The 23200-nt window shown below is 43.2% G+C and overlaps 2 protein-coding genes across 2 annotated transcripts in view; both read left to right on the top strand.

Moving 5' to 3' along the window:
* amt (aminomethyltransferase) overlaps nt 1-18265 on the top strand; it is a 30138-nt gene extending 11873 nt beyond the window's left edge. The window contains exons 4-9 of the mRNA XM_052018089.1: nt 1529-1660; nt 1918-1996; nt 4139-4284; nt 11143-11323; nt 14781-14936; nt 16425-18265. Coding sequence (XP_051874049.1) covers nt 1529-1660; nt 1918-1996; nt 4139-4284; nt 11143-11323; nt 14781-14936; nt 16425-16603 — 873 coding nt within the window. The 3' untranslated portion in view covers nt 16604-18265. The remainder of the gene's footprint in view (nt 1-1528; nt 1661-1917; nt 1997-4138; nt 4285-11142; nt 11324-14780; nt 14937-16424) is intronic.
* Nucleotides 18266-22025: 3760 nt separating this feature from the next.
* Nucleotides 22026-23200, top strand: part of bap1 (BRCA1 associated protein-1 (ubiquitin carboxy-terminal hydrolase)) — a 52458-nt gene continuing 51283 nt past the window's right edge. The window contains exon 1 of the mRNA XM_052018808.1: nt 22026-22187. Coding sequence (XP_051874768.1) covers nt 22151-22187 — 37 coding nt within the window. The 5' untranslated portion in view covers nt 22026-22150. The remainder of the gene's footprint in view (nt 22188-23200) is intronic.

The following is a 23200-nucleotide window of genomic DNA, read 5'->3' as shown; positions in this document are numbered from 1 at the left end:
GATAATCTATTTTTAGTGATGTTTGGTTGAACTATAAATGTTGGTCAGACCCCTGAGGAGAATTCCCCTATTCTTCTTCAAGTAACCTGATGGGATCTTTTACATCCACCTGAAAGAGCCGACAATACCTCAATTTAAGATCTAGTGTGAATATTACATCTCTGACAGTGGTGTAGTCCTTCAGTCCTGCAGTATAGTGTCAGCCTGAACTTTAGCTTGAGTGACGTTTGAACCCTGGTCTGTGTTGTAGTTGATCTGACCAAGGCTAATATTATCAGGTTGGTTCAAGGCCAGGGAGGGAAGACATCAGTCTGTGTTTTTGCTCACGATTATTACTTAACATGGTGCTTTCCAACAAAACTTATTAATGTGGAGAAATGTGGTTGGTTGTAATCTGGCTCCAAATAAATTGCCTACCACCGCTTGTTGTCTAGACTGAATGGGTGAGGTAACAGAATTCTGAGGTATCCTTAGAATTGTAGTTCACCATGAATCCAGTAATTAAACAACATTTTGAGAAAATGTTCATTGGAATTCTGGCATGTTAGTTTGCAGTTCATTTGCTAGAAAGCCTCCAATAACTGAAGCATAATGAGCTAACCTGGTACAAACCTAGAGTAAATCCATGAAGTAGATACCTACTAATTGAAGAATAATGCAGTCATTCGCCAATGAAACCAACTCTGCTGTATTCAGATGCAATGTACTTGCATTTATAAAGAGTTGATTGTTTCACTTTATTTTGGACTGTGTGGATTGGGTTATCTGATGTAGAAACCTTGCCTGCTGCTGCCTGTTTTTGGCGGTCACCAACCTGGGTGTTGTAGACCTAGTCTCAGATTTACTCCTAGGCTTGTGCCAGGTTAGCTCATCTCAACTGGTACATTACAAGGATGGGATGGAGTTGCATTTAATGGCATGGGGGAGGAAAAATTGGTCTGGGTTTGTATTCCAGTTCCTGCTGATGTTACATTGGACTTCAGTATGAAATCTCCACAGTCAAGTAGCCCAGTAACATTCATTGTCTTCGATGCTTAATTGTGGCCAGCTTCTCCTCTGAAATTCAACACATGGAACTACCATTAGAACAATTCTTGTCAGGTAGATTCTCATGATAACCATGATGCACTTTATGCATAGCCAAAGCCCATCCCACATACCAACCAGTCAATGTTTGGGTCGGGACCCTTCATCTGGCTAACTCGCTCTGTTTGTCCAGATGAAGAATCTCGATCCTAAATGTCAACTGTCCATTTCCCAGCACAGATGCTGCCTGATGCACTGAGTTACTCTAGCTTTTTGTTTGTTGCTCCACATACCAACTACGCAGACATCATGAAAGGAAAAACCATGAATCCACTAAACATCTGTTTTAAGCTCGAAGCATAATTTTAGTTTGGTAGCTAGTTTGGCATGAGGGAGTGTGTGCGTGTGCGCGCGCATGCTTTCATTCCACCCAATTGGCTATGTTTAGTGGATGCTGGGTCTGAGATCCTTCTCACCTAATCCTTTACTGCTTACTATTCAGGGCACCCTGTCACTCTTCACCAATGACAAAGGTGGAATAATGGATGATCTGATAGTGACCCGGACATCAGATGGATACCTATACATCGTCTCGAATGCTGGCTGTGCTGACAAGGACTCTGCCCACATGAAGGTGCATCGGTTTTATTGCACATGTCACGAATATAGAAGCACACAGTTTAGCACTGTTTCGCAGCAAGGAATCTGGTTGGGAGAGGGGGACAGGACTTTCAAGTAATGTCTATAGATCTTCACAGATGCTCTTGCCCCTTCCTGAAGCCTAAGGTGCAGTCCAAGGTCGCTTTGCCAGGGTGCCACTGGGGCCAGTTGGTGAGGGGTCCGTGCCCTGACATGTGGCCCTGTGCTCATCACCTTCCTTCTGTTTCCTAGGAGCAACTAGCCAAGTTCAAAGCTGCGGGGAATGATGCTGACCTAGAGTTTCTGGAGGCAGGATTGATTGCGCTGCAAGGTGACCGCATTTCAATGCCATCTCGGAATGATCACTAATAGTCTGACAAAGGTTCCCATCCCAAGTGTTAGCTCCTGTTTCTCTTTAATGCTGACTGACACAGACAAATGCAAACATTTTAAGATTTCTAGTTTCTTGGCATTCTCAAATTTCTTGACAACCACAATTATTTAATTCACAGATGCTGGCAGAAGCACAGAATTTTATTTTGTCTATTTATTTCTAAATTATGAACAATGTGGTTTTATATAGGATGCTTTAGAATGCTTCTTAACTAATTAAATACTTTCTAAAATGTGATCACAATTGTAATGTAGAAAAGATGGCAAACATTGTGTGCCCATAAGCAGCAATGAAGGAAGTGCCTAGATGGTCAGTTTTGGTACCAAAGCAAAATTTTGCACATGTGGAAACATGAAATTACAACAGAAAATTCTGAAGATACACAGCCTGTCAGACAGCATTTGTGGAGAGAACAGAAGTAAGCATTTTGGATTGATGGCCTCAACACAGAATGATTTCCTGTTGTTGGAAATAGTGATTAGGGATATTTGTGTTTGTCCAAGAAGGCAGATGGAGCCTTGGTTTTAACACCTCACCCAGAAACATTCCTGGAAATGTATAAGTAAACATTGGGGGGTGGTGGGAGGGGAAGCCAGTTGAACTGTTTTCTGATTCTGTTCTCTGGGCTTTTGTGTCCATTTACACCTGCAATCTTAGCAACAGTGCAAAGATTTTCAGCTCTGTGGAATGCTAAAATGAGATGTACAGATACAGAGTAGGGACCCAGTCTTGCAAAGATAAACCCTGCCAGAGGGGTCTCACAGTTCTTTGAAATCAGCTCTGTACCAATAATAAAACTGGCAGTATTAGTGCAGAGTCGGGACTGACCTTGCATAGTCCAACACTGGCAGACTGCTCTTGCAATGTTTCCTTTTAAAATCAATGTAATTATAATGTGTTGTTAAACCTGGTTTTCAAACTGTGCAGTGTGTGAATCTTGGCTTGGTGGCCTTGACTTGAGAGTTTGGCAGTAAAGATCTTTGTCCAACTACACTCCCCGTGTTCATAAACCAAAAACATCTAGGAGACAGATTGCCCTCTCCTGTGTAGGGTAGTTCTAATTGAACAGGAGCTCAACATTTCCAAACTATAGCTTCTGTTGGGTCTGAGTCCTACGAGTGCAGTGTAAATGACATTGCAACAGCATCTGACTTGCCCTCATCATGAAAATCTTTTAGATCAGAATATAGAATTTAAAAAGTGCCTGGTGTTGCCGCAATAATGAAATACTTTGCCTTTCCAGAGAACCCATTCTAATATACATGAGTGAAGAATACCATCCAGCTTCTCCCCCCGCCCCCCCCCCACCCCAACCTCATCCAAACACAATCCAGCTTTTCTTCCAGTGTCGTTTGTGAGACAAATTCCATTAGAAATGCTGCAGCAATTCCATTGAACATTACTAATGATTGATTAAGGATCTGGTGTACAGAGTAACCCAATAGAAAGGATCTGCAATTAAATGGAGCCTTTCACAAGCTTGGCATGTCGCACAATGTTTTCAGCCAATGAACTTAAAGTGCTGTCCCTGTTGGAATGGAGGGAACGCGGTAAATAATTTTAACACCACAGACAAGTGTTATCCACATAACATGCTTTGGAGATGTCAAGTGAAGACTTGATATTGGCATGTCTGTGATGAAAGGTCCTCCAGCATCTTGTTTGTTGCTCCAGATTCCAGCATTTGCAGTCTCTTGTGTCTCTTAAGTAATGCTGTGGGGATTTTTTTTTCCTTTGGCTGCACAAAAGGACAGACATGACCTTGGGTTTTCGGGACACTGGAATTGGCACTTTAACCCATAACCCTCTGGTCAGAGGTGAGCAGGTTGTCAATAGCTGTTTAGTCTTTCTCCAACCCTAATTGGCCAGCATCTTGCTCTCCGTGGTTGGAAGTTGCCTCTTGCCATGCATGGAATTGACCAAACCAAGATGCAGTGGCACCTCAAGGACCCCAGCATTTGTTCCTGTCCCATCGATAGGGATCTTGCTGTGCTGAACCAAAACCAGTCTCTTTTCTTCCTATTGCAGAGTGTGCTGGAACACTCTGGGTAACATGGACCTTTTATTTACCCCACCCAGGTCCATCTGCAGCAAGCGTATTACAGGAGGGTGTGTCCGATGACCTCAACAAGCTGCCCTTCATGTGGAGTGCAATGATGACTGTGTTTGGGGTCAAAGGCTGCAGAGTGACCCGTTGTGGCTACACTGGTGAGGATGGGTTTGAGGTAAGTTCTCTTGCCAACTGACGTGAGTGCCGAAAATCCGGCTAAATGGGTTTCTTTTATTTAGCATTCATCACGGTGGCTGGCATCAGCATTGGAGAAAGGAGTGATTTTGATTTTAGTGCTTTTCTATTATCAACAACCATAGTTTTTGTCAGAATAGAGTTTATTGTCACTGACATATGTAGTGAAATTTGTTGTTTTGCTGCAGCAGTACAGTGCAAAGACAAAAAATTACTATAAATTACAAAATAAAGAGTGCAAAACAAAGAATAATGAAGTAGTGTTCATGGACCATTCAGAAATCTGATGGTGGAGGGGAAGAACCTGTTCCTATGTCATTAAGTGTGGGTCTTCAGGCTCCTGTACCAGCTCCCCAATGGCAGTAACGAGAAGGGGGCATGTCTCGGATGGTGAGGGTCCTTAGTGATAGAATCTGCCTTCTCGAGGCACCATCTCTTGAAGATGTCCTCAATGGTGGGGAGGGTTGTGCCTGTGATGGAACTGGTTGAATCTACGACCCTCTGCAGCCTCTTGCATCCTGTCCATTGGAACCTCCATACCAGTCTTTAATGCAACCAGTCAGAATGCTTTCCACCATGTATCTATAGAAATTTGTAAGAGCCTTTGGTGACATACTAAACTCCTCAAACTCCTAATTAAGTAGAGCCACTGGCGTGCCTTCTTCATGATTGTATCAATATGTTGGGCCCAGGATAGATCCTCCAAGATGTTGACACCCAGGAGCTTGAAGTTGCTCACCCTTTCTTTCCACCGCTAACCCCTCAATGAGGACTGGTGTGTGTTCTCCCGACTTCCCCTTACTGAAGTCCACAATCAATTCCTTTTCATACAAAATCAATTTTGTACATGGCAAAGCATCTAGGGACTTCACAAGGTACGATCAGACAAAATTTAATACTGAGCCATGCAAGGAGATAAAGGACAAATACCCTGTCCCATTTGCTCTCCTTGACCCAGTTCTACCCTTTCCCAAAGGCATAGTCGGTTTTAATGATGAGAGAATGCAACAGGGAGTAAGGGAGGAAATTTGTGAGTGAAAAGCTTAAATAGCTGAAGGTGTAGGCACCACTGATGGGAAAATTAAAATGGAGAATGTGGTACAGAGGATCAGGAAAGGCTGGAGAAAGTTGGAGGTAAAGACAGGAATGAAACTGTTGAAAGCAAAGATCTTGCAATGCCAGTGGGTAATATATATCAACAAGCAGAGGACTAAAGGACTGGATGGTGCATGTTAGGATATGGGAAGCAGAGCTGAGGTTTGTAGGGATGAGGCTGGGAGACTAACAGTAGAAATAGCCAAGCCCATGGGATAATAAGATATGGATAAATATTTCATCAGCTGATGAGCAGGGGTTCTAGATGTGCAATATATTACAGAGAAGAATGTAGGAAACCAGAGAGAGAGGTGTTTGAAACTAGGTTTGGGGAACCATAGAAGTTTGGGAAAATAAATTTGCAGATGTTGGAAACAACAGAAATGCTCAAAGAATTCTATCAGTCAAGCAGCATCTGTGGAAAGAGAAACCAGTTAACATTTATCAGAGCTGTTTTTATCTTCTCACAAAGAAACTGGGGGGGGGGGGGTGAGAAAGGAATGGTGTCCTTTCGGGAGACTGAGTGAGAGGATGAATAGTCAGGGTAGCTGTGGGAATCTGTGCTTGTAAAAGATGTTGGTATCTCGTCATCTGAGGTGGAGATGAACAGATCCAGGAAGGGAAGCGTTGGAGATGGACCACATAAATGTGAGAGTAGGGTAGAAGGGAGAAGCGGGTGCTGTTGGTCAATGTCACATCAGTATTTCACGATGAATAGAACACGGGATGGTAAGGGGCCAGAGGTGGGGTAGGGTCCAGCCACGTCAGGAATACTTTAGATGGGAGAAGGGGTCATTGGTCTAGGATGAGGATTCTGGCTTAAGTGGGCATAGAGGTGGTGGAAGAAGAGTTTAACATCACAACGGGCTGGGAATTCATTGAGGGATACAAAGTTGAGGCCTCTGTGGAGGACTGATCACTTTGAGTCAGAGGGGGAAGATTGGAAGGGATGGTGAAAACTTGGCAGGGTTTGGAGCTTGGGGTGATATGGGGTCAGGAAAGTGAAGGGGGAGAAAGCTTGGAGGGTATTAGAAGTTAAGAGCTGTGTGAGTTCGTGATCTTTTACATCAGAAAGAGATGAAAGAAGTTGCTTGTTACAACAGATGTAGTGAAGAGTAAAGTGGAACTGACAGCTCTGAGACTGAGTAAGTTGGTATTGTAGAGAAGTTAAGAGCATGCATGTGCTGATGAATGACATTGAGCATGAATCTCTGGATGTGGTTAGAATGCTGGCTTAAGAAACACTGCATAGTTTGAGACCACACTTGGAGCACTGTGCACAGTTCTGGTTGCTCAGCTATAGGAAGGATGTCGTTAACCTAGAAAGAGCAGAAAAGATTCACGAGGATGTTACCGGGACTGGAGGGCTTGGGTTATAAGGAGAGGCTGGGGCTCTTTTCCCTGGAGTGTAGGAGGCTGTGGGGTGACCTTATAGAAGTTTATAAATTCGTGAGGGGCATAGATAAGGTGGACGATCACAATCTTTTTCCCAGGGTAGGGGAGTCTAAAACTAGAGGGCATAGGTTTAAGGTGAGAGGGGAAAGGTTTAAGTGGGACTGAGAGTATGGCAACTGCTCTGCCCAGGACCGCAAGAAACTGCAGAGAGTTGTGGACACAGCCCAGTGCATTATGGACACCAGACTCCCCTCCTTGGACTCTGTCTTTACCTCTCGCTGTCTTGGTGAAGCAGCCAGCATAATCAAAGACCCCACCCAACCGGGACATTCTCTCTTCTCTCCTCTTCCATCAGGTAGAAGATACAGGAGCCTGAGGGCATATACCACCAGACTTAAGGACGGCTTCTACCCCACTGTGATAAGACTATTGAACCGTTCCCTTATACAATGAGATGGACTATGACCTCACCATCTACCTTGTTGTGACCTTGCAGCTTATTGCACTGCACTTTCTCTGTAGCTGTGACACTTTACTCTGTACTGTTATTGTTTTTACCTGTACTACCTCAATGCACTCTGTACTGACTCAATGTAACTGTACTGTGTAATGAATTGACCTGTATGATCGGTTTGTAAGACAAGCTTTTCACTGTACCTCAGTATAAGTGACAATAACGTACCAATACACTTTCACACAAAGGGTAGTGGGTGTATAGGATGAGCTGCCAGAGGAAGCTGTAGAGGCAGGTACAATTACAATGTTCAAAAGACACTTGGACAGGTACATGGATAGAAAAAGTTTAGAGGGCTGTGGGCCAGATGCAGGTAAATTAGACTAGCTTGGATGGATATCTTTGCATGGATAAGTTGGGCCGAAGGGCCTATTTCCACGTTGTACAACTCTGACCTCTGATCTTGGGTGTGTTTGAAGTATGAGGGTGAAATTGGAGTTGAAATCTGCATGTGATGAGCTGGTGACATTCACTAAGGGGAAAATATCTGGCTGTGGAAGTGAGTTTTGGTCTGAACCTTCTCAAAGGTGAGAAGGGAAACAGAAACCACTGGGGATGAACAGTGAAATAGACTGACAGAAGTCCCATTGGTGAGGGGAGGAGAGCTTCTTCAAAGTAGGCATACATGGAAGAGAAGTTGCAGTGAATTCAACAATAATGGAAAACTACAGATGCTGGAATCTGAAACAAAAACTAATGCTTGAAGAATTCCACTATCAAGCAGTGGAAAGAGATCAATATTTCAGGTCAAAGAGCCTTCATCAGAGCCTTGCATGAAGAATCTTTCCAGCCTAATCAAGGCACATGACAAATGCTGTAATAGCTATAATGATAAATATTTTTGCAGTGCAGGTAGCTGTTCTTCATCCTGATGCTCCATGCCCCTAGCCTTTTCCGTATAACCCAGCAATAAGTGGCAGATTTAATGTTGTGGTTATCACAATTGCAGTAGAGACAATCACAAAGTTTGGCTGTGTGGACCAGGGGAAAGAAGGGAATATATAGCAGGACGGATGGTCTCAATTTTTAGTGAAAGAGCTCTCTGCGCTTGTTGGACCAAAGATTTTTAATTCCAGGATGGTCCCAGAAGAGTGCTAGCTTTGGCAGAGGACAAAAGGGCCTGATAGTACTTAAATAAAAAGAGAAAATGCTGGGAATACTTGGTATATGAGTAAGGGCAGGTCAGCCATGATATTGACTGGTGGAGCAGTCAGCAGGAATCTGTCATGTACTCTTATTATTTATGAAGCAGGGGAAGCTGTAAGGAAGAGAGCAGAGCCGTGGGATTGGATTGATCAGACCTATGGGGGAGAGGAGCATTGGTATTAATGCTGTGTAAAGGGGAGAGAGTAGGACAGTGGGAGTAGAATGATACTGTCCTATGGGGAAAGTATAAAAACATAAGGATTAGACCTTTCATCCTCAGGACCCTTTGTTGCCATTCAACAATGTCATTGGTGATGGTCAGAGAGGGATGCAGCACAGAAACAGGCCCATTGGCCCACCGAGTCTGTGTGACCATCAAACGCCCATTTACGCTAATCCTACATTAATCCCATTTATTAATTTCTCCCCACATTCTTGACCACTCGCCTGCACTCTCAGGGCAACTTACAGCGACCAAAGAATCCGCACGTCTTTGGAATGTGGGAGGAAACCAGAGCATGCAGAGGAAATGCACACAGGCAACAGGGAGAACATGCAAACTCCACACAGACAGCACCAGAGGTCAGGATTGAACCCGGGTCTCTAGCACTGTGAGGCAGTGTTTCTCTTAGCTGCCCCACTGTGCCAACCATAAATCAATGCTGAAACTTCAATCCCTTTATCCCTTGATTCCTCTAAGATCTGGAAAGTATTGATCTCAGTTTTGAATGCAATCAATGACTGAGCTTCTGCACCTGTCCAGGATAGAGAATTACGAAGTTCTCTATCCTGGACAGGCATACATTAAGATTTTCATCCTGACAGGCCTACAAGACTGTGACCCCTGGCTCGAGACACCTCAGCTGGGGGGAAACTTCCTGTTGCATAGGGCATAGGTTTAAGGTGAGAGGGGAAAGATTTAATACGAATGCAAGCAGTAACTTTTTCACCCAGAAAGTGGTATGTATATGGAAAGAGCTGCCAGAGGAAGTGGTTGAGGCAGGTGCAATAACATTTAAAAGACATTTGGACAGGTACGTGGATGGGAAAAGTTCAGAGGGATATTGATCAAATGCAAACGGAACTAGCTTAGATGGGCATCGTAGTCAACATGGATGAGTTGGGCTGAAGGGCCTGTTTCCATACTATATGACAACCAGTTTTCATGCCATTGTAAAAATATTCAGCATTTCCAGTTTTCTACTTGTAGATAATCTCACATTTTTCATATTGTACTCCATTTGCCATATTGTTGCTTTCTCATTTAGCTTGTCACGATCCCCTTGGATCCTCTCTGTATCCTTCATTACTATTCTCATTCAGATGAGACAAGGCTATGGAAAGTGCAAGCAGTCGATGTGGAATTGACCTGGGCTGTAGGCAGGGAGTGAAGCAGTGGGATTGCATTGATACAGGCTGTGGTGACTGAGGCAGTCGGTTTGGGAATGAGGTAGTGCTACAGGCACAGAAACAGTAGTTTAGGTTTGAAGCAAGTATAGAGCTCTGTGCAGAAAGTACTGGGTGTGGAATTGAATTGATTCAGGGCTGTGGGCAGAAAGAGGGTTGTAATTGAAATGAGATTAAGGGCAAGAGCCAGTTGGGTACGGGATTGATGCAGATCTGTGGGGAGAGAATGAGGCCGTGAGGTTGGGTGCAAGGTTAAGGTTGTGGGGGAGCAGTGGCTGATGGGAGAATGAGGGAGTGGGTTTGGTTTGAGATTAGTACAGGAGTATGGGGTAGAGGTCAAATAGAGGGATCGAGATTGAGACTGGCCCAAGGAAAAGAGCAGGTATGTGGGATTGATACAAGAAGAACGTTGGAAATTGGGTTTGCTATTAATGCAGGGCAATAGCTGAGAGCAGACCATTGGGATTGATGCAGGTGTATTGAGGGAGTAAGGAAATGGGATTGGGTTTGAGATTATACAGAGCAATGAGCAAGATTGGGACTGTAGTTATATCAGAATAGGTGCATATTTACAAAGATGTTGCCAGGGCTGGAGCATTGATAAAAGAATTGGCTACATTGCTGTTGCTTGCAGTGGAACAAAGGCTGTAGTGGATGCCAAAACCCTTGTACTTCAGTCAAAGTCAAGTTTATTGTCACATATGTGCACAAGTATGCATAGCTGCAATGAGAAACTTGCTTGCAGCAGCATCACAAGCACATAGCATCAGATACACAACATTCACAAGAAAAACAAACATAAATTACCTCATTTTATTGCACTATTTTTGTAATTTATAGTAATTTTCTCTTTGCACTGTATTGCTGCCTCAACAACAAATTTCACATGCAAGTCGGTGATAATAAATCTGATTTTGAAATTATACACATTCTTTACAAAAAAGAACACAATTAGAACAAAATCAAAAGTCCATTGTGCAAAGTGGTCATAGTTTTGCTTTAAGATGAGCACTTGAAGTTCTGCAATTTATGGGGTTACAGACTGAAGGGTTATTTTTAGTAGCATGGACACTGGTTGAAATTGCCTCTTTGAGGGACAGAAGGGTTGGGTTTGGGATTGGCACAGGACAATGGGGAGGGGGTGAGGCATTGGGATTAGGACACATTTCTGAAGAGGGAGCAGGGTTTGGATAGTACCTAAGAAGTACAGAGTTATATTGGGCTATTGCTTCCCATTTTGCTGGAAACTAATGTGTAATATTTCCACTTTTAAAATTTTAGATCTCAGTACCAATTGAACACACTGTTGAGCTGGCAGAGTCGCTGTTGAAGAACAATGAAGTCAAACTGGCTGGCCTTGGGGCAAGGGACAGCTTGCGCCTGGAGGCTGGCCTTTGTCTTTACGGAAACGACATTGATGAGACCACCACTCCAGTGGAAGCAAGCCTTTTGTGGACCATAGGTACTCCCCTTAACCCCTCGTGTGTCTACAGAGGATGCGATGACTTGGCTTTGTAAGCGGGATCAGAAATCACTTCTGAAGCTTGCTGATTTGACCTGGTTCACTTAGTTCCTGTTCTGGCCCAGAATTTAGCCAGTAGTCTCTCTCTCTTTCTCATTTCAATTAAAACTTCAACTTGTTCAGTTAACCACCTAGCATTGATGGAAAGACACAGAATGAATGATTTAAGGAATGCCATGATGGTGCTGTCTTATGGCTACAGGGACCCAGCCTTGACCCTGACCTCTGCTGTCTGTATGGAGTTTGCATTGTTTTTCCTATGACTCCATAGGTTTCCCCCAGGTGCTCCTGTTTCCTCCCACATCCCAAAGACATGCTGGTTGGTAGATTAAATGGCTACTGTAAGTTACCCCTAGTGTAGGTAAGTGGCAGGAGAATTGGGAGGAACCAATGAATGCATGAGAGAATGGGTTCCTGGGCAATGAATGGGATTATTGGATTGCATTGAGAGCTGGCATGGAGTCAGTGGGTTGAATGGCCTTCTCTAATGTGAGAAATGAATTCTCACATTCTTCCTGCTTGCAAAAATTAGGCTGAACTTGTATTTCCTTTAATACTTTTTTCACTCCCATCCCATTATTATTATTTTGGTTTGAATTTCAGTGTTTTTCTTGCTTTGTTGTTTAAAATCCTCCCACAATGTCCTGTTTTTCCCCTCTATGTCAATATTGTTAGAACTTTAATCAGCAGTTCCTCTTGCTCCAGAATGGTCTGAGTGTCCTGGTAACTTGAAATGCTCCATTTGACAGCACATGGGCACCAAATTGGAGCATCAAATCTAATGCATGAATCACAAGAACTTGGTAGGTGCAATAAGTGGTTCGGAAGGCAAATGGCATATTGTCCATTATTGCAAGGAGGTTGAAGTTTAGAAATGGGGAAGTGTTGTTACAATTATACAAGATGTTGCTGAAGCCACAAATGGAGTACTGCACTGATTTGGTACTCTTAGTTAAGAAAAGATATACTGGCATTGGAAGCAGTCTTAATGAGATTCCCTAAGGTAATTCCTAAGATGAGAAGGCCATCCTATCACAAGCAGTTAAAGACATTGGATCTGTATATGGAGTTTAGAAGAATGAGGGGTCATCTTATTGAAACGTATAAAATCCTAAGGGGGTATGGCAGGGTTGAGATGTTTCCATTACTGGGAGAGTCTCAAACGAGAGGACATAAAAGAAAAGGGGATGTTTACCTAAAAGTGGGGTGCGTAGGAATGTCTCCTCGCAAAGAACAGTTAATCTCTGGAATTCTATACTCTGGAGGGTTGCAGAGGCTTCATCATTTAGAGAGGAAGTAAATCCATTTATTGAAAGGTCAGGGAATTGAGGGCTATGGGGATGTGGGGCAAATCAGCCATGATATTAAATGGCAGGGCAAGCTTAGAGGGCCAAATGGCCTACTCCTGCTCTTATATTCTTGCTTGCCCCGCTCCATCTTGGTGAATGATACGAGGGCAACCCTAAGATTACTCTTTAATTTAGCACCAACTTGTAAAACTTTCCCTCTGTGGATGCTGCCTGACCTGCTGAGTTCCTCCAGTGCCTTTTGTGTGTTGTAAAACTTTCAATTTGTATCTTTTTCCAGTTGCTATTTCTCACAAGACTTCTGACTGTTCTCTTGCTCTTTGTCTTGTTCTGTTGCAACATTTAATTGTGTACAACTCACAGAAATTAAGACCCATCTTCTGTGACAAAGACATCACAGCCCCACTCTATTTGGGATTCTCAGTCACATCTACTATTCTACTGCAGAATCATTCAAGCCTACTGTCACTTTGCTGCTCTTCAGGTTTCCTTTACTTCACCAACTCCCTGCCCATCACGTGTGAGCTCTTGGCATTGTTACTGAGTTATTCTGCAAGTGTTTGTGGACTTAGTCTACATCACATCCATCTGCTGAATGGTATAGACTTTATCTGCTCAGCCTGTCATCTGCTCCTTTGATTGTCACTCACTGCCCATCCTACACATGCTTGGTGCTTCTTGCTGATTTGGGGCTTTGTGAGTCCAACTGGAGTCTTTTCCTGCATAGGCAATTGCCCTGGACAACCTTGGTTTCCAAAAACTCCTACGTGGGATAAATTCTCCACAGCACTCATCTGTCCTGCTCAGGGCATAGAACAGTACAGCACAGGAACTGGCCCTTTGGTCCACGATGTTGTGCTGAACTAATTAAATACCTAACTAAATTAACTCCTCCTGCCTACACGATGTCCATATCCCTCAATTCTCTGCACATTCATGTACCTATCTAAGGGTCCCTTTAACGTCTCTTGTATTTGCCTCCACCACCACCCCTGGGAACACATTCTGGGCATCTATATAAGGAAAAAAAAACTTGCCCTGCACATCATCTTTGAGCTTGCCCCCCTCACCTTAAATGCATGCCCTCTAGTATTAGATGTTTCGACCTTGGGAAAAATACTGGCTGTCTGTCTATACCTCTCATAATCTTATAAACCTCTCATCAGGTCTCCCTTCAGCCTCTGCCACTCCAGAGAAAACAACCCCAGTTTGTCCAGCCTCTCCTTGTAGCATATGCCATCTCATCCAGGCAGCATCCTGGTAAAACTCTTCTGCACCCTCTCCAAAGATAACTCCAGTCGATGGCTGACCATGTAGGTGACATCATTTAATGGATCATCCTACACACTCTCAAGTGATCACCCAGTGGTCAACTTGGGAAGCCCACCACTTATTGGTCAGTGACTTGCAAGGCCACGTCAAAAATGTGAAATTGTTTTCTCTAAAGAGTTTTCAAAAAAAAACTGCTGGAGGAACTCAGGGTCAAGCAGCATCTGTGTGGATTGGGGTGGGGGGAGGAATTGTCAATGTTTTGGGTCAACACCAACTTTTTTGGAACTCGGAACATTTTCCCCCACAGATGCTGCTCAACTCACTAAGTTCCTCCAGCAGATTGTTTGTTGCTCCAGGTTCCAGCATCTGCAGCCTCTTGTGTCTCGCAAGGGTAGGAGGTTTCTTCCCCCAAAGTATATCTGAGAATGATATGAATTTTTGTAACAATCCAGCAGCCACACAATTGTTTTCACTGATACCAGCTGTTTATTTCCAGATCTTTGAACTGCATTCAAACGTTCCAACTGTCACAGGGACTGGGTTTCTGTATATTACTAATCCAGTGACATAACCAATAAACCATCCTCTGTAACACCCAAATTCCCTCCTTGTTCAGGTAGCCTCCCACTTCCCTGTTGCATGTGGCTGAGTCCCATGGGCGCTGTTTGTACTTCACCCACCAGCAGTTGGGGGGACTTGCTAGGAAGGGACTTGCTATCCCCCATATGTTTGGTTCTGCTCCTGTTAACAGGAAAGGTTTTTTTTTGCTAGCCAGCGCTCATTATCTTTGATCCAGGTCCCCACACTTCTTCCCACAGGAAAACGCCGGAGAGCAGCAGCCGACTTCCCCGGAGCTGCGATTGTCCTGAGGCAGATCAAAGAGAAAACGAGGCGGAAACGAGTGGGTCTGACGTCAACCGGGCCCCCGGTCAGGCAACACACACCTATTTTAAACCTCGATGGAAAAGTCATCGGTATGTTCCAGAAGGGCATTGTGCTGGGCTGATTGTGCCAAATCTGGACTGCACACCATGAAGGATTCATTACTAAATTTCAAAGGGAAATTGGCTAAGTACTTGAAGGAGAAAGATTTGGTAGGTCTGTGGGTGAAGAATATGGATCTAGAACAAAATGGATACTTTTAGGGCCACTATGAGCCAAATGGTGCCATGTGATTAATTATTATTCAGAATCAGAGGAATACAATGCAGAAACAGGCCCTTTGGCCCAGCTTGTCCATGCTAACCAAGATGCACATCTAAGCTAGTCCTAATGCCTGCATTTGGCCCATATCCCTCTAAACCTTACCTACCCATGTACCTGTCCAAGTATCTTTTAAATGTTGTTATTGTACATGCCTCGACCACTTTCTCGGGTATATTGTTCTCTATACTGTACGTACCACCCTCTGTGTGAAGAAGTTGTCCCTCGGGTCCCCTTTAAATCGATTTCCCCTCTCACCTTAAACCTATGCCTTCTGGTTTTTTGATTCCCTTTCCCTGGGAAAAAGACTGTGTACATTCACCCTGTTTATGCCCCGCACTCTGTAAGACCTCTGTAAGGTCACCCTTCCATCTCCTACACTCAAATGAATAAAGCCCTAGTCTGCCCAACCTCTCCCTACAACTCAGACCCTCGAGTCCTGACAACCCTCCTGCTTTCTGTCAGGGAACTATTCCAAGCTCATCAATGTGTAATGAGGAGAAATCAGACACCTCCATTGGGACAGATGCTTGCTGCTGGCTGATACTGTCATGTCATACACAGTGGAGTGGGTCAGGTTTTGAGTTCAGCTTCCATCTCAGAGACTTGAGCACACAATATGTGCTGATACTCTGATGTAGTGCTGAAGGAATGCTGGGCTGCCATAGGTACTGAAAGAATGTTGCTTTGGCAGAGCTGCCATCTTTTGGATGAGCAAATAAAAACAGACCCTTTTTCCCCTCATTAGATATATATAAAAAAATCCCCTGATCTGCCTCTCACAGGACTGTCTTTGGGTCCTCCAGTGAGTGGTAGGGATGTGACTGCTTTTCTCTTTCCTAGGCTGAACATAAATGAGTGTGGATAGTGGGATGTTGCTGGTTAGAGTGTGGCTCATTCAAAGCCTGCAGTTGTGCAGGGGACAGTCAGGAGTTGCTGTCATAGAATTGTACAGCAGGGGTAAAAAGCCTTTCGGCCCAATTCATCCATGCTGACCAAGGTGCCTATCTAAGCTAGTCCCATTTGCCTGCATTTAGCCCATTTTCCTCTAGGCCTTTTCTATCCATGTACAAATGTCTTTTAAACATTGTAATTTTACGGTGTTGGTTTGCAGGAGATTTGGACACACATTCCTTATACATAAGATATCTACTGAACTTCAGGATAATTTGCTTAAAAATGAATGATTTGTAAAGGAATAAATAAGAAAGTCATAGAAATTGTGCCAATCCTTGCCTCTGCTTTCCATTGACGTGCAGGGGAGGTGACGAGTGGCTGCCCCTCCCCGTGTCTGAAGCAGAACATTGCCATGGGATACGTGGACACAGAGTACAGCAAGCTGGGCACGCCAATAAAAGTGGAAGTTAGGAAGAAGATTGTGGATGCAGTTGTTGCCAAGATGCCTTTTGTACCCACTAAGTACTATACTGTGAAGTGACTCCTTCATCGAATGTGTGAGATGGCCAGGATTAAGTTCATACTTTTATATGATAGTAGGTGATAGTTTGATATTGTCTGTCTTCTGGTTTACAAATTCTGACTGTCACACCCTGACAGACCTGCTCTATCCTCCTGGATAGAATCATAGAAAATTTACAACAGGAAAGGAAGCCATTTAGTCCATTGTGTCTGTGCCAAGAGAAAACACCAATCCAAATGAATCCCAGCTCCCAGCCCTGCAGGTCATGGCTCCAAGTACAATGAGGCCTTCTGCCTCCATCACCTTTTCAGCACCACCAGTTCTTTCCTTTCGATAGGGTGGGGGAGTTGCCTGCCTTTAGTCAAGCTCTTGATAATTAACCTTTGAACTAATCTTTGATATGCAATTGTAAATGAACATACAATGTTAATTAGATGCCAGCTACCTAAAGAAAGCTGTTGATGCTGCAGAATAGTTTCTGCAATATTTGAATAATGATATGAATACTAATTTAATAATAATGTATGAACCTGTGAGATGGTAACTTCGTCTGCAGCCAGTTCAGTGATTTTTTTAAAAATAAATATAGTGCCTTATTTACAGGCAGCATTTGGTAATATTCAAACTTCTGTACAAAAATGTTAATGTTGATTTTTTGTATGTCTTTTCAATGTATTTGTAGAATAATAAAATAAGTAACCAGCATTGAGGAATGCAATGGAGTTAAACATGAAGGGAGCCAGCTTGTCCAGTAACAGCCTGTAGTCATGTCTCCTACTCTACCTCAATCTTGCCCAGACACTTCAAACTACTTGCTTTGCTTGGCCTCGTTCATCTAGATTCATTTTCTTTTCTTGACCTCCTTTTAAACTGAATAATTTTTAAACCCAAGCTTAGCATCACATGGCATGTGTTCCTGAAATCTGGTTCTTTTGATTGTGCAATTTGGTCCTGTTTGGGAAAAAAAACTGTTCTGTGAAGGGCAACTGATCCACTCTAATGAAATGCTAATATTGTTAAATGCTGTTTGATGTTTTTATGTACTAACCTCTTCTAATAGAAGAGCTGCTTTTTTTATTTTTGGTTTGAGTCTGATCATCTGTTCAAAAATAAGAACTTAAAGAAGAATTAGTTCCTCCTAGCGCGCTCTACGTTCCATTCTGTTGTTTACCTCTACCTTTTCTGACAAATTCCTTTCTTTCTTCTTTTTCCTTGGTGGAGAAATGTATCAATGTTTTACCTTGAGTATATTTAATGACCATTGCATCTGCCGCCCTCAGCAGTAAAAAAAATTCAAAGAAATCACTCTTTTGGTTCCAAGTGGCCATCCTTCAACCTTAGACTTTGCCACAGTAAACTCTACCCAAGCATGTTTAATTGCCCTTTTATCACACCCTTAGTAATAAATTTCAGCATTTTTGTGAAGAATTCCTAATTTCAAGATGTCTGTGATTTATCATCTGCATTGCTATCATTGGAAGCACTGAAATGAAGAACCACAAAGGTAATCTGTGGCTCAGTGGTGACACTTTGATAGGTTATGAGTTCATGAATGATGCCATAGACTAAGAGCACCAGGTCAGCTCTGTGTGATTACCTGAAGAAGGTTGGGCCAATGCTCTTTTTGTCCTGGTATTTTGGGCAAAACTCCTTCTTGCCCAGTAATAACAAAAAAAGAAAGTTAACTGGCCATTGTGTTTATAGATCCCCTCTGTGCAAATTGGTGGCCAAGGCAGGAAGTAACTTACTGGTAATGACGTGCTTACTTGGGTTGACCTGAAGATAAATAATATACTGAATACAGGTTTTCATTTAGGTATGGGGTGTGGTTTTGGTCTATCCTCATCCAAGTCAAAAAGTTGATACCTTGTGACCTTGCAGGCTCAAGTGTTGCCTTTTGGACAAGATGGAATAGTACAGCATAGGAACAGGCCCTTTGGCCCATGATGTTGTGCCGAACTAATTGAGCTATTAACTCCTAATCTCTTTTGCCTGTATGTGGTCCATATCTCTCCATTCTCTGCATATTCGCGTGTCTAAGAGTATCTTAACCACCCCTATTGTATCTGCCTGCACCACTACCTCTGGCAATGCATTCCAGGCACCCACCACTTTGTGTAAAATAAAAAAAACTTGCCTTACACATCTCCTTTGAGCTTTTCCGCATCTCACTTTATATGCATGTGATGTTAACTAAACCCAGATTCTGCATGCCCCTCTCAACTGATGTAAAAGATTCTGAAGCATTATTTGACAAACAGTGTCACTGTGTTTATCTCGCAATCAACATCACTAACACTGATGAGCTGGTCAACATTGGTTTTTGTGGGATTTTGCTGTGTGCAAATGAGCTGCTGCATTTAAAATGGCACATGCACTTGACGTAACTGACTGTAAGGTTTTAAATTCATTTTTGGGGTATGGGTGCAGTTGCAAGGCCAACAGTTATTGCTCATCCCAAGTTATTAAGATTGACATTGTGTGGTCATGAAGGGTATCATTCAATTGTAAGTTTCTTTTATTGGAATTGATTTCAAAGAGATTATTTCAAGAAAAATAAATGTTTGTGGGTTTGGGAGAATATAAGAATGAATAAAGGAAAAGACTATTTTCTGAATGGGGAGAGAATTCAGAAATCAAAAGTGCAAAGGAACTTGGGAGTCCTTCAGGATTCCCTTCAGGTCAACTTGCAGGTTGAGTTGGTAGTAAATAAGGCAAATGCAATGTTAGCATTAATTTCGAGAAGACTAAAATATAAAAGTAAGGATGTATTGCTGAGGCTTTAGAAGGTATTGGTCAGACTACATTTGGAAATACTGTGAGCAGCTTTGGGCCCCATATCTAAGGAAAGATGTCGTGGCCCTGGAGAGGGTCCAGAGGAGGTTCACAAGAATGGTCCCAGGAATGAAAGGCTTAACATATGAGGAGTGTTTGATATCTCTGGGCCTGTTCAGAAGGATGAGGGCAGATCTCATTGAAACCTACCAGAAAGTGAAAGGCCTGGAATGAGTGGACATGGAGAGGATGTTTCCATTGGTAGGAGTATCTGAAGGCACAGCCTCAGAATAAAGGGACATCCCTTTTAAAACTGAGATTAGGAATTTCTTCAGAGTGGTGAATCTGTGGAATTCATTCCCGCGGGAGGGCTGTGGAGGCCAAGTCATTGGGTGTATTTAAGGTAGAGATTTATAGGTTCTTGATCGGTAAGGGGTTACAGGTATGGGAATAAGGTGGGAGAATGGGATTGAAAAAATCAGCCATGAATTCTTGGGTCTAAGAGGCAAATTGAGGTTCTGTCATGCTGATTTTCTGATTAATTTCCAATTTTAATGGCTTTTTACCAATTTACACCCCAGGTAGTTGGTTGGGATCAGACATATGTCCCAGGTAAATAAAGCCATAAAAGGGAAAGTGCTGCCAACCTAGGAGTGCTGCTGAAGTGTGTAAGCAAGGTACTCTGAAACTCCAGCAGTCAGAGTACACAACATTTCCACACTTTCATTTGAAACCAGATTTGGAATTTTTGGGCATTGAGAGTAAGAATACACAAGTCCCTCTGTACCCATCATACCTCCATCTTTCAATCAATAAAAAGTGCTTTTTTGGAAAGCCCAATATAATATTTACTTGCTGTATTCATTTATGAAGCAAATCATATAAGTAAAACAAAGTTTTTCCATGTACCTTGGTACATGTGACAATAATAAACCAATGTACCAATGATATTCCATACCTAAAAAGTAAATAATCCGAAATAATGCCAAACAGGATGATGGATAACAGAACTGGTGTTTTAAAAATAGAATTGGATATAACTTGGCAAGGAAAATTTTGCAAGGTTACGGTACAATTCGAGGTAAGAAAAGCTACACATTGAGAACACGGAACTGATATTTAAAATTTATATAACATCTGTCTGAAGTAGTTTTGTTTATTTTAACTATTTACATTTACACAATTCAAAAAAATAAAATACCTGGAGACACAAGAGACTCCATTGTCCAGATGAGGGGTCTCAACCTGAAACGTCGACTGTCCATTTCTCTCCATAGGTCTGCCTGACCCGCTGAGTTCCTCCAGTGCTTTGTGTTGCTCAAGATAAAACACCTGGATTTTCAGCAGACTGTCACATAGAAGTATTCCAGTTGTCACTCACTCATTTCCACTACTCTTCCACACACATCAACTACTCTATTCTCTTTGGATCTAGTTTGTAGAGAGACTGCAGTCCACCAACACCTCACCCTTTAATAGGACTTTTCTCTGGAATTAATTTTAATGCCCCTTATTTTCTTCATCTTTAGCTTAACTCCTCTTGTGTGCCTCTATTAAGCAGCAACAGTTTTACTGCTCCCATTCCTTCCACCACCTGAATTCATGCTGGTACTCTTTGCTCTTGCTGCTATAACCACATACATGTGGCTCTCTCCTTCCCTAGTAGATGCTGACTTCTTGCCTTGATTTTTTGCCATCTAAGTTGCCTCTATGTTACTGGCATCGCCTCACTAAAAGTATGATGTGGCTATGGAGAGGGTGCAGAGAGGTTTACCAGGATGCTGCCTGAATTAGAGAGCATGTGCTATAAGGAGAGGCTGGACAAACTTGGGTTATTTTCTCTGGAGCAGTGGAGGGTGAGGGGAGACCTGATAAAAGTTTATAAGATAATGAGAGGCATTGATAGGCTTTATTACACAAAGAGTGATGGGTGCTCGAAATGCACTGGCAGGGATGGTAGTAGAGGCAAATTGAATAGAGGTGTTCAAGAGGTTCTTAGCTGGGCACATGAATGTGCAGAGAATGGAGGGATACTGACATTGCATAGGCAGAAGGGATTAGTTTAGTTTGGTGTTTAATTACAAGTTCAATTAGTTCAGCATGACATTGTGGGCCGAAGGGCCTGTTCCCGTGCTGTACTGTTCGATGTTCTATGATCCATATTGCAGTCTCCCATTGTCATCCACGTAATGCTCACATCTCTGCCATCCATTATACCTTCATTTGCCATTCATTTTTATTCAACATGCCACTTTCCAAAAGCAGTGGCTAGCATTTTGAAATTTGCTGAAAATGATGATAAAATTTCCAGCAATACAACGCCATCTCTAGCACAGGGTGTACAGCAAGCAAGAGCAAAAACTGTTAGCAAGATTGGGAAGGGAGGGGATGAGAACTGGGCAGAAAAACTTCCTCAACACTGCATATTTTATAATCCAACTTTGATCTGTTGTGAATGCAGGATATATTTATTTCAAGTTTACAGTATTTGCAATATTTCATGTAATTTTTAGCTAAAGAGCAAATGAACGCTAGTGTAATGCTAGGACTCGCAGATTTAACAATCCTTTCTTCTTTATTATTAATCTGGTTGTAAACCACGACTGGCTTACCAAATTAATGGAAGCTGGCAAGTTAAAAAATTCATTGAACTTGCCCCACACAAACGTGGCGCCCATAGGGGCAGTGGCGAGTCTACTGCGCGTGCGTCTGTCGCGGACCGATGACGTAGTGCGGCCTGCTCCTGCGCCGGGCCTGGGTTGTGGGAGTGATGGAGAGCGGGGCGAGAACATGAATAAAGGCTGGCTGGAGCTGGAGAGCGACCCGGGTGAGTGTAGGGGGAATGGGGGATGTTGGGGTGCTGCAGAGGTGGGGTAAGCCCGGCGGGGAGCAGGGGAACGGCGGGAGCCGCCCCGAGCTGGAGCCCGCAGCCCCCGGTGAATGAAGCAGTCTAGCAGTGCTCAGCTCCCTGGCAGCCTCCGCCTCCCTGCCGGGGTTGCCTTGGCGACTGAACCTTTAGCAAAGCCTTTCCTTTGCCCAGCAAAACTGAGGAATGTGTATGTAACCCAATTTGTCCTGAATCCTGGGCACCAGGTTCAGTGCTGCCCTGTTGCGGCGGCGGCGGCGGGGGGTGGGGGGGACATAATTGGTTACAACACCCAGCACTGAGGTTCCTAGCTCTGCTCTAAGTAACTCTTGTTGAAAAGTGTTGGGCTGTAATACCCCAATTCTAGGAATATGCACAACCATGGTGCAATCTTCATGTGTTGGGGAATAGGGCTGTATCCAGGCAGCAGTTGAGATAGTCCTTGATTTTTCAAGAAATTGGCTGTAGATCTGTGGCAGTGGGATTAATCTTGGATTGAAGAAGGGAAGAATTTCTTCCCCCTTAACTGTAAACAAAAATGTTTCTGAAAAATGAGAAAAGTCGAAAATATCAGATGGTAAATGCTGAGTTTAAAATGAAATGTATACTTTCCACAGTATGTCTTCTCCACACCCAAACTTTTTCTTGTGAAGCAGAAAAGCAGTGTATCTTGTACATTTTTGATCTGAGTAAATTTGTATTTAGCATGGCAAAAATGCCCCAGGGTGTTTGACTGGAATATTATCAAAATAAGTCTGTCAATTCTCTGGTCTTTGGTTCACATGGATGGCACAGTGACACAGCTCCAGCAACTCAGCTTCACATCTGATCTTGGCTGCGGTCTCTGTGGAATTTACATGTTCTTATCGTTGTAGTGTGAGTTTCCTCCAGGTGCTCTGGTTTGCTCCCACATCCCAAAAACATGTGAGTCAGTCATTAATTGACTGCTGTAAATTGTCCCTGGTGTGTAGGTG

Source organism: Pristis pectinata, chromosome 6 (genome assembly GCF_009764475.1).
Source record: "Pristis pectinata isolate sPriPec2 chromosome 6, sPriPec2.1.pri, whole genome shotgun sequence".
NCBI lineage: Eukaryota > Metazoa > Chordata > Chondrichthyes > Rhinopristiformes > Pristidae > Pristis > Pristis pectinata.
The sequence above is the reverse complement of the archived record's forward strand: the minus strand, read 5'-3'. Positions and strand labels throughout refer to the sequence as shown.